This window comes from Malus sylvestris, chromosome 16, assembly GCF_916048215.2.
Source record: "Malus sylvestris chromosome 16, drMalSylv7.2, whole genome shotgun sequence".
In the NCBI taxonomy this organism is placed as follows: Eukaryota; Viridiplantae; Streptophyta; class Magnoliopsida; order Rosales; family Rosaceae; genus Malus; species Malus sylvestris.
This window is the reverse complement of record NC_062275.1, coordinates 36149005-36161028: the sequence shown is the minus strand read 5'-3', so window position 1 is coordinate 36161028 and position 12024 is coordinate 36149005. Positions and strand designations below refer to the sequence as shown.

General features: G+C 35.5%; 1 protein-coding gene across 1 annotated transcript; it reads right to left on the bottom strand.

Moving 5' to 3' along the window:
• Positions 1 to 10910: 10910 nt before the first annotated feature.
• LOC126607217 (uncharacterized) lies at positions 10911 to 12024 on the bottom strand. The gene is made up of 3 exons (XM_050274740.1): positions 11591 to 12024; positions 11451 to 11504; positions 10911 to 11350 (listed from the first exon to the last, which is right to left on the bottom strand). Exons 1-3 carry the CDS (start codon positions 11916 to 11918, stop codon positions 11196 to 11198), a joined length of 537 nt encoding a protein of 178 aa, XP_050130697.1. The 5' UTR covers positions 11919 to 12024; the 3' UTR covers positions 10911 to 11195.

Genomic DNA, 12024 nt, shown 5'->3' with positions numbered 1-12024 from the left:
CATTTTGAATGATAAAAATTTGAGTTTTATGGCTTGAAAACATTCATGGAGCTCTTATGGGTTTTCATGGATGTTCTTCATTGTTCTTGAAGTTCTTGCCAAGAACAAAAAGGTTTTGTGTTTTGATTCAAAGTTTTGAATATTTCATAAAGTTTATGTTATATGTTTTACAAATGATTTATCATGTATTTAAAGTGTTAAATATTTGAATAAATGATGATGGAAACATCAATCATCAAAACATATATTAATTTTATGAAAGTATTTAAAGTGTTAAATATTTGAATAAATGATGATGGAAACATCAATCATCAAAACATATATTAATTTTATGAAAGTATTTAAAGTGTTAAATATTTGTATAAATGATGATGGAAACATCAATCATCAAAACATATATTATTTTTATGAAAGGTGAAAGCACTACTTGATTGTTTTTGACAAAACTAATAAATCAAAACACCCATCACTCATTTTTATCCCTAAAAACCGGCCACCCTAATAAAATAGGGTAATTTTGGGGCTTTTATGCAATTACATAAAGTTTTGATACTTTTGTGTATTTGTACTTTGACCCGAAAGTTTACGTTTTGACGTTAAGGCCTAAAAACGCTAAAGGACAAATTGTTTTGCTCCTTTAATGAAGTTTTTGAATTTATTTAAATTTTGGGTTCTAGTTGTATTTACATGAAGTAGTGACTTTTGTGTTTTTACAAAGTGACCCCAAAAGTTTATGTTTTCGCAATATGGCCCAAAAAGTTGTGGTTATTGCATGATGGCCCAAATAGGATGAGAACAAAATTGTTTTGTCTCTTTAAATGAGAATTGGATTTTCATTTTGTTTAGCTCCACTTAAATCAATTTTATGGATACAAAAACCAAATGAAAATGTTGCATTCAATTAATTAGTTAAAGCGTTAATTAATTAAAGGATGATTATGAACCTAAGCCTAATATAATTGAGCTATGTGAAAGGCGTTTCAAATTTGTTTGAACCATGGGAATGTGTAGATTAGATTTTGGTTGTAATTTGATTTAATCAAATGTTGTAAAAGGGCATAAGTCCTTCTTTACTTTAAGGTAATTTGTTTTATGCAAATGTTGTAATGAGCATAAGCTCATCCTTTACTTTGAAGTATTTCTTTCTTGCTTTATATGATATGCATGAAAATGAAGTAATTGGGTCCAACGCCCCTAAGACAACACGCCTTAATGTGATTAAACGCGTAACTAAAATCAATCTCCATCCCTAGACCGAGATTCAACACAAGGCTCGTGTTGAATCTAAACAAAGGTTCATAGTCATCCTAAGGCCCTAAGGCAACTATATAGTCCATTAAATGAATGCAAAGGTTATGTTAGTAGTATCATATACTCTTGCTTTAAAAACCGTTTTATAAGCATAGTGGGAGTATTATATACAACTAAAACAATCCAATGGACCAATAGTTGTAATAGGACCAAAATTGTTTTAATAGAGATTAAAATGTATATTTGTATGTGATGAGACCTAAAACCCTCAACCAAACCATTATTAAGTTGATAAGCGTGAGAGTGCTTAGAACACTCTTTCGTAGGCCTTCCACCGTGGTGGCTCCAATCGTTTATGACTTGTACACCGGCTTCACCCTATCATGGGGGAGTACAAAGTGCATGCTTATACTCAGGAGGAATCCATAAACATATGATGAGGTTAGTGTAGGCAACGAGGATAGCCGACATCGTATCATCGTGAGGCTATTCTTGAACCCCTTCACAAACTAAGCATGGTGGGAATGACTTAACTAAAGTGCAATGGAACCAACATCATATCATTGTGAGGTGACATTCTCTAGAGGCTAAATAAGATGGGTACTTGCATTAGTTGCAAATGAGTAAGCGTACTCTCTCATTATTATTAATGCTAGCCAATATCATATCATTGTGAGGTGGGCTTGGTAATAGTGAGCCTCCCATAACCTACTAAGAGTTTCATCCAAAACTCTCGAATTCCAATGAGGGATATGGAATTTGCCAAAAATAGTGGGTGATGCTATTTGATTTAAAGACCCGAATCAAATGGCTTAAAATCAATCAATTTATATACGTTATGTATTTGTTTACCAATATATTTGCAAACGCTATCCAACACTTGACAAATAAAAGCCGAACGTTTAGTTTACGGACTTGGTACTACAAAACCATAGATTGTCTTTAATGGCTTGTAAATGTACCTAAGTAGTCTCATCCTCACAATCTTCCTATTGATAATGTATCATTAGAAGAATATGTTAGAAAAGGTCTATCATAAAGAGGACAACACTTTTAATGTCATAATTCTTCAATTACAAATTGTTGTATGAAGAAATAAGAGTTGCTTTGAACAACCCTTAATCAATGCAAACACTTAGTGCTTGTTTCTTTGTTACATGAACAAGGAACTTGAGAAGAAAGCACAAAGGCTTGGACACTTAATGTGCCATGATTCTTCACTTCCAAATGTTGTATGAAGAAATGAGAGTTGCCTTGTACAACTCTTGAAAGTTTGTAATTATGTTTAGAACATAATGGTTGGTTGACAAAAATAGTCCATTAACATGGACTTATGATGATTTTGAATCATTGAGTGTTGAAGTGTTAAACCACTTAACGAGACGGAAACTAGGCAAGGACTTTACCTTTGTTTCCCTATCCTAATGGTTCACTAAGTTTATGGTAAACTATGTAGTGAACAATAACCACATACTCTCCAAATTGTTTGATGTGTATAACACAATTGAAAAAGGTTTCAAGAGAGATAGTGGGAGTTTAGGGACCATGACTAATGTAGTCAAAGGTGAAAGTCAAATAAAGAAGATAAATAACTCCAAGGGAACAAACTTTCTTTATGAAAGGATGGACATTGGAAGGGGTATTTGCAAGAAATGTCTTGCAAGTGTCAAGAACACACTTTTCGAAGGTGTTGTAAATTGTTCTTGAATAGTTCAAAACAGTTGGTTCTTCTACTTGAATGTATGATTCCGTATTAGTAACTATGTTTTACAAATCGTTGTAAAAGTGTGACTAATAAGAAGTAGAAGATATATGAGAGAAGAAAAGGTGCTTCACATACGGAACGTGAATAAGATATAGATCTCTGCGAAAGCAGATAGTACTTACTTCCTCATATGAACTACCAAAGAAATTGGATTATAGTAATCTAATTGATTGTCTCTATAGTAGAGATAATATGGTAGTGTTAACTGTTTAAAAAAAAAAATGATGCTTAAAACCCAAAAGGTTGCAAGGTAGTGACTAATCCCAACTAAAGTTGTGATACCTCTAAAAACATAAATTACGAGTTGGTCATAGATGGACGCTTTGGATCGTTAGATCCGGATCCAATACCTTCTTGTTAAAATTGTATAGAGGCGAAATGTTCGAATCTTTATTCTTTTGGAAAGAAGAAAGAATCACAAAGTTGTTGAGGTTAATTCACTTAGATGTTAGTGGCACTTGTCCACAACATAATACTACTCATGTTATATGACATTCACCGAAGATCACTCTCGGTTGGACTATAGTTTATTTTGAATAAACACAAGTCCGAATACTTTGCAAAAGGTTTCAAAGAATTCAAGAAATGTAAATAGATGAGTAAGATATCTAAAGTATTTACCTCCTTAGATTTGATCCAAGGAAAGGTAACACTTTAGATGAGTTTCCTTGAAAGATATCAAGGAAAATAGCATCATAAGATAATGTATTTCTCCATTAGGAGAAGAACGAACTCGAATAAGATTTAGTTCGTTAAATGTTATCTATTACCCATATATAGGATATATACTTCTAAAACAATATGATTGTCTATGAGAAGATCTTCCAATATTTTCATGACTCCATAAGATGTAGTTGGAAAAGAAAGACAAATCTTAAGCATGTTAAAGATTTGGGGTTGTGTGCTAATAAGCAATATTCGTTTGATAACAATCTTGTAGGATATCCTTAAAATAACTTTTGGATATCGCTTCTATAAACCAACTAACAAATGTTGTTTTGTTGGGAAGTTCATTGTAATCCTACAATGTGATTTGCCTAAGAGCAAATGAACGAGAGATAGAACTCAAAGAATGGGTTCTTTGAGAAACAAGGAAGTAATCAACAAATATAACAACCTAGTTCCTATACCACAAGCTCCAAGGTAGTCGATAAGAATGAAAATCCTTATGACTACATTGAGTGCATATACGATATATACTCAAGGAAATGGTAAAGTACCATTTGACTCGAAATAATGAAACCTTCATAGCTAATTGGTAGCTTAAGGTAACTACAATCAAAGAGAATGGTTGACTTTGAAGAAACCATCTTTGAGGTAGGCTTGGTTTCAATTAATTCGAAGATTGCTAGCTACAACTAAAATGGTGATTCAATGTTTTGACATAATATGGGTTTCCGAAACCATTATTAAGATAGTCTTGATAATATATGTCCAAAACTATAAATCACAAGACATGTAAGTTGTAGAGATCCATCCATCATGGATCTCAGCAAGTTAGTGGGAGCTATTTGCATTTTATGAGGAAAAAGAATCAAATCGTTTGATTTCTCATCAAGATGTAAATGAATCTTTTGTTTACGAGTTTTACAAAAGATTAGTGGGAGTTAATCATGTTCCTAAAATTTAAGTATATATGATATATTAATTTTGGAAATAAAAAGAATACTTCTTCGTTAAAGTTATGACTTTAATACATTATATGAAGATAGAATGTATATGGGAGATATAGTCTAGATACATGGGATGGAAATCTATAATGATATATTTCATGATATAATTGGATTATATCAATCCCTAATAATAGACAATGGATGCTAGGAAGTTTCTCATATGATGATAAACTTCAATAAGAAGGACGATTCTAGTGAGACTAGCAAGTTGCCCTTCTCAAAGGGAACGTACCCTTTGACTCCCATAGAAATAATGCGTAAATTGAATCCTTTATGCATAAGCAGAAAGGTGATTTATGTATTTCATATTGTATGAAAAACATAGATATGAGTTGTACCTAGAATGGTACAAGACGATATCAGTGCAAGCCCAGGATCAGAACCGTAGCAACTGTCAAGTGAGTCCTTAAGTATTTAAGAAATACTTAAGGATAGATTCCTCAAAGAATGAGGAAGAATTAGAGTAACGTAATGGAAGCGTAAATGTATTAGATTATGAATCTGATACATCATTGGATGTTTCTTCATTATGAATGAAGAGATAAACAAATATCTCTTTATTATGACTAAAGAGATATTTGGATGGAAACATTAAAGTAATGACTTTAGTGTGTTCCATTATGAATGCAAGATATATTGCCATATAGAAGTTTACCAAAATGTTGTTTGGATGGGAAAGTTCATTTATGAACTCTCTATTCGATTCCAACCAGAAAGTGTATGACACTAATGGGGCGATAGCTCAAGCCTGGGAATCAAGGTCTCATCAAGATCCGAACACAAATGAGAGACTGAACCACATGATTGAGAATCATGTATAATGGTGACGTCGTTATTCTCAAGGTTGCTTCTGTGGATAACACATATAGATATCCATTGACTAGGCCTACTACTCAGCCATTTATGAAATGACTACAGAAGAGGTATCATCACTGATGACCAATGCTGATTGGCTCTAGTGCAAGTGGGAGATTGTTGGAAATGTGCCCTAAAACCAATCATATGATGATACTTTACGGACATTTCAAATGTTAAACTAATCTAGTTTAACATATAAAGGGCAAAGATTATTGTTTGAGCCGTCTCATATAAATGTTATATGCTTAAACGATAAAGTCCAAGGAATATGTGATTGGGAGAATGCAATCTAATGAAGTTAGATTAATGAGACCATTCTTTCGTAGACACATCCTAAATGTTCCTGATCATAGGATTACCAATTGGGCATTGACAGTCCGTTAAGATCAGTACGTACTGTGTCTTCTCTCAGGGAGAGTGACTAGTCTCGAGTCATTGGTGTGTGTGACATCAAGACAAGTACGTAGGTGCTCAATAAGAGAATGAGTTCACTGAACGTGATCAACGAAGAGTTCTTATATTCCATGTCACATGAGAACTCATGGTTGGGATAATGCAAAGTAGTCCTTTGACCTGAGGCATCACAGTTGTCTTGTGGTTAAGTCCTTAATCTTTGATTATGTCTAATTCACCCCCTAGGGGTGTCACGGCATCGTTGGGGTTAAGCCACTTAGCTATGGAGACAAGTAAATGCGCAACAAGGGATCTCTAACCTTCAAACAGTTGAGGGAGAATACTCTATGATATGATTTGGAATCTCTGGCCAGAGTATGAATGAGATTGAGGAATGCGTTCCAAATCACATTCAAGGAAATCATATAAGCAAACGATTCACATTGGATAGTAGACATGAGTAAATAAACTATCATACCAAACAATGTGGTCAAGAGTATTAGATTAGAGAAGGACCGTATTGCATTTGTAATCCCGAACTGAATAGGTTCTCTAACCTCTTCTGATTAGCTTGGGTAACCATGACATGCTGCTAGGCGTCAACCATGGTTTGTGGAAGCCCTATACGTGTATAAACACTAAAGGGAGAATTGAAAATTGTTTCAATTCACAATCGATGTAAAATTGTTTTAATCGCCCACTGCCTCGCTAAAAGGAACCTAATGGATCGCACACCGTAAAAGGTAGAGATTGGAGATTAAACGGAAATGAGTAAGAATGATTAAATGGTTTAATCATTTAATTTATGGCAAGGATTAATTAATATGTTAATTAATCAAACGAATAAGTTCGTTAAAGACCTCGGGATAGTTTTGGACCTTAAGGCCCAATGGGCTTCGAACGTCAAGCCCATTGACTTAAGTTGTATGACAACTTAATGAATAAAGATTCACAAAGGCCCAAAAGCCCAAAAATCCCAAGGTAGGCCGGCCATGAAGATGAATTAGGGTTGTTTGGTTGTTTAGGTCACTTAAAGAAGTGACTATATAAAGGACTTTATAGCCAAATATTCATTAATGTGATTAAGGGTTTATTTTGGGTGAAAATGGGTGAGAATTGTCTCTCCATTTTCTCTCTAAAGAGGCCAACACCTTGGAGGGTACATCTAGCAATCCTACTACTCCAAGGTCACTCATTTCTTCTACAATCAAACCTTGGTGAAGAGACTTAGAGGTTCTCAATTTTGGGAACTTGGAGAACCTATTCTTCCATCCAAATCCATGGATCTAAGAAGCAAGGAATGAAGGCCCTATCTCTTTGGGTGATTAGCCTTTGCTTATGCAAAGAGGAATCTACAAAGGTATTAATTTCAACTCACTTTGTTTTGAGTTGATTATTGGTTCACCAATCTACTAGGCTTTGAATTTCATGGGTAATGTTTTGTTTTTGAATGCATACAAGCATGATTCCGCCTTTAATTTGTTAATTGCATGCTATAGATGTTATTCAAATGAACATGTTTTTCAAAATAAATCCTTCAGGGTCGTGGGAGCAGGCTTGGTCATGGGAGCAGGCAGCTCGATGCATGATGCATGCGAGTGCAAGGCTTGGGTCGTGGCTTTGGTGCCATGGGCTTTGGATGTCACGGCTTAGGCTTGGGCCCGTGCAAGCTTGGATGGCACAACTCGGGCCATTGTAGCGATGCCATGGACCTCGCCGCAAGTAGTGTTGGCCGTGGTGGCCACCGCGATGGTTGCCATGATGGAGCCCCGTAGCGATTGTGCCGCTCCTATGATCACATTTAGCCTCGTGGATTGCCGTGGTCCCATTTCTTGAATATTGGAATTTTCACTTGTGGAATTTTCTAAATTTCTAGCCATTGTATTTCTCTTTTACGTTTTATCAAAGAATATTTGCAAATAAAAAATTCTGTTAATAAGAACGTACGAAAAATCTACAAATTGACAAGAAAATAGAAAAACCTTTTTATGGGGGAGTCTTCTACGAGTGTGTGACTCTTCTCTCAATGAAAGCCTCACGCGCCCACGATGAATGGGGGGCTTTTGGCTGAAGAACCTCCAATGCCAAAGTTAGAATTTAGAGAGAAAAGTGTTTAGAGAGTTTTTGGAGTTTTGCAAGAGTGTGGACTTAGGTTTTTAGAGAAAATGGGGTAGCTTATATAGGGCATGGCTGGTCCTATTTGGAGAAAAGGTGGCCGGCCCTTTGAGATGTTTTTTATTGTATTTTGTGGTTAATAGGCGATTTAATTGGTAATTAATGGATTAATTAGGAATAAATCCATTAATTAGCCAATTAACTCAATTTATATGGAATGTTTTGAAGGTTATGGAATGATTAAAATAAATATCTAATTGATTAGCTAAAAAATGGAGAAAGAGGTAAAATACATATGTAATGAAATAGGTTTTGGGAGTTACCTTGTAGAAGGGATTTGATGAGATAAGTTTTGAATTGTTACCTATTTTGGGCACTTTTGATTTGGTTGAAGAATGATTGCCCGCTGCTCGGGCGTAGGAATCCCGTTGTACCTCAAGGGTATTTTTTTCCTCTTTTGTCCAAAAATCCACACGTTGCCTTGTGATTATTTTTGGCTCCACAACAATCAACACCTTTAATCAAAGCCTAAAGCCTCGCGTTCATGAGGTGTGGAGTTTGGCAAATGGATCTCCTATGCCTAAGTTATTCTTTGAAAATAGTGAGTGTTTAGGGCTTGTATACGTAGCAAAAAGCTTACCAAAGTTTGGTAGAGATGAGGTATTTAGAGGGAGGTGGTCGGCTTAGGTGTAGGGCGAAAACCCTACATGTGACGAGTTCCCATTGGCCAAGGTTTTGGCATCCATAGGATGAATGAGGAAATAATATTCCCAAGATATTAATTAGGAGATAATATCTGGGATGATGATGAAAGTATTCCTGATTGCAAATAATAAGGATTCCTTACTTGATTGAGATGATATTCAATTGGGAATGTATTCAAGATAGGGTTTAGTAGTTAATCCTATATTTAATGCCCTTAACTTTTTCATGCCACGAGCAGGGGAGTTTTGAGCAGTTGTAGTTTGCTACTTGAACTTCTAGGGATGCTGAGCTGCGCATGTGACTATTTGCGTGCCCTTCCCATTCAATGAGAGCAATCTCGTCTTCTTCTAGATAAAGTCCATATGTTGTCTTCATGAATTTTTTTGGGATTATTTTAATCTTAGGAGACAAGCGTCTATCAATCATGAGCAACGTAGTGGGACGTAGGCTTATCTTAAAGATAGAATGTGTACCATTTGCATCAGCTAAGTTTCCAAGTTTTTCTAATCCATTTTCATGATCATTTTGCATTTTTATTAATGTGATATACATTAAGTTTTGTATGTTAATTACACGCATGATAATTTATTCATTTCTTATGATTAAAATATAGCAATTAAAACTTATTTTTTTCAACAAATTCTAAATTAGAGTAAGAGGATGGGAGCCATTGCAGATGCATCGACCGAGTTTGTCCCATAATCAGGTCGCATGGCAGTGGAGTCCTTCTACAAAGGATCTCCTGGCCAAAAGAAAAACCCAAACTAATTTGAAGGTGACGCTTTAATGTTTGTCATATACTATTTATTGGTTGAGGACACCTCTTTGTATTGTATCATTTTTACTTTTATTATAGTGTCTACTGTCTTCCATATAGGTAACCTTCAAGTGCTTTCCTTTTATTATTATTATTATTATTATTATTATTATTATTATTGAGAAGTGCTCTTGTTATAAAGCATTTTATCTTCCTAGAATCACAAATAAAATCAAATAAATTAAAAGCTTACAGTAGGCAAGTGTCCCACGTAGTAGATTAAATTATTCATTTGAACTCGACTACATAATTTGGATGTGAGTTGTGAAAACTCTTAGACAATAATGTTGACGAATACAATTTCATATCGCTATTCATAAATGAATGATTTCATTACAAATAATATCAAGATTTTTTGTGATAAACTGATTCAACGCTTATTAAACTATGTAGGTGATTGTGACATATAATAAAATCATGTTAACTAGTAATATTCATCGCCTATTAGACTATGTAGGTGATTGACACACATATAATATTCGTCGCCTATTCATCGCCTAGTTCCCATACACTCTCATCCCCTCCTATTTGTGCGGTCACGATTAAGCCACATCAATATTTTATATCATTATTGTTTTTTATCTTATTATCTCTATAAAAAAATCAATATAAAATATTAACGTTGTTTAATCATGATCGCATAAAATAGAAGAAGATAAAAATGTATAAGAACTGAAATGGCAGAGAAGCCGGGTCCATATCCACCTAGGCAATTCACATTGAAAAGTCACGCACAAGATTTGTCTTCTTGATTATCCGACCGTTTTATTTTACACAAAGGTAGCTAACAGTTACAAAGTACAAAACATAAAAAATTATTGACACGTGTAATAGTACCAGGCTCAATGATTTGCATGAGTACCAGATCAATTATTGAATTCAGTGACCAAAACAGCGGTTGCAAATTATGCCAACCGCACCTGATTCCCACCCCCACCACCCAAGACATAGTACATTTTTCTAGCTGGAAAACGGTCCACTGGGAACATCCAGCTGTGTACTCCACCAAGCGCAAGTTTACGTTTTTTTTTTTTTTTCAATTTGTAAAAATATTAACGAATATCTTGAATTCCGATAACAAAATCGGCTGCGAAATGATAAAAATTTAAAATTAAATTTTAAAATAATCAAACATTGATTTGAACGAAATATAAAAATCTTTCTTATATTGAACAAATATGTTAGAAATATTAACGATATCTGTTAATTTTAACCTAAACTTTGTCTAATTTTATATGAAATTTAAACTTTTTGTATTAAAGAAATTTAAAAAATACATACAGCACACTCAGATGATTAAAAAAATTAATAAAAAATAAATAACAACAGTAAGTAATATAATTACGTTATTTCTCTGTTCGAAATCTTTCTATAAATTAAGCGACGCAAGCGCTTATGTAATATTTTTACACCAAAATTATTTAAAAATAAATAAAAAAATAAAAGAAAACGAAAGCCTTAAGCCTTAAGCCTCCGTTCTGCAAGCGGAGACGCACGTGCGAACAGATGCTGACGGTGAGGCACGTGCGAGTTCATCCGTAGGTTACCACCGACGGAGAGAGTGCAGTACAGTAGTGGCGTAGAGATTACAGCAGAGAAAAGAACCAGCAAATGCGGCTTAAAAATCGGCGATTTTTCGATGAGAGCGAGATCTGGGGACGAGTTTTTGGGTTTGGGTGTCCTGCAAATTCCGGAGGCTTCGGATAGCCAAAACATCGCTCTTCCGGATGTCAATAAATCGCCCGATGTCATCGATTTCGCTGTCGGCAGAAACTACAAAACAAACAAAAAAAGCAAAAAAAACAAATTTAAGAAATGAAAAACCGACGGTCAGGATTGAGTGATTGAGAATGATTTTATCTGCATTGCGTACCTACGCGTTTCGCCGATCCAGGCAGTTTAGTGAAGCCATTGAACTGAGCCAAATCTGAAGGAGAACAAAACGGACGGTCACGATTGGAATTCAAATGAGGAAGAGACGAGCTAAGAGCCGTTGACTGATTAAGAGTGTACCTGATTGGGAGGGGATGTGGGAGAAGAGGAAGAGGATGAGGAAGCAGAGGAGAGTGAGGACGGGGATGACGTGGATGGATTTGTGTGGTGCGATGGGCGGCGGTGACGACAGACGGTGAGGCTTCGATGCTTTGTGATCCTCGTCGTCTTGGTAGGCAGCAGAGATTGAGGAGGAGGAGGAGGAGGAGGAGGAAGCGGTGGTGGAAAAGACTGAAAGGTCCTTATTGCGGTTGGGGGAGTCAACGACGGTGAGGGTCTGGTCGTTGGGTCCGCCGTGTGTCTGGTGGAGCTTCGACGCCGGTGACCCGCCCAGTGACTGTCTTTGCATGGTCAGAGACTCACGGACGGAGAGAACTACAGAGAGAGAAAGCGAAAGAGAAAGATAAGAAATGATTAGTGAGCTGTGGCCTTGTGTGTAATGTACGACTCTAATG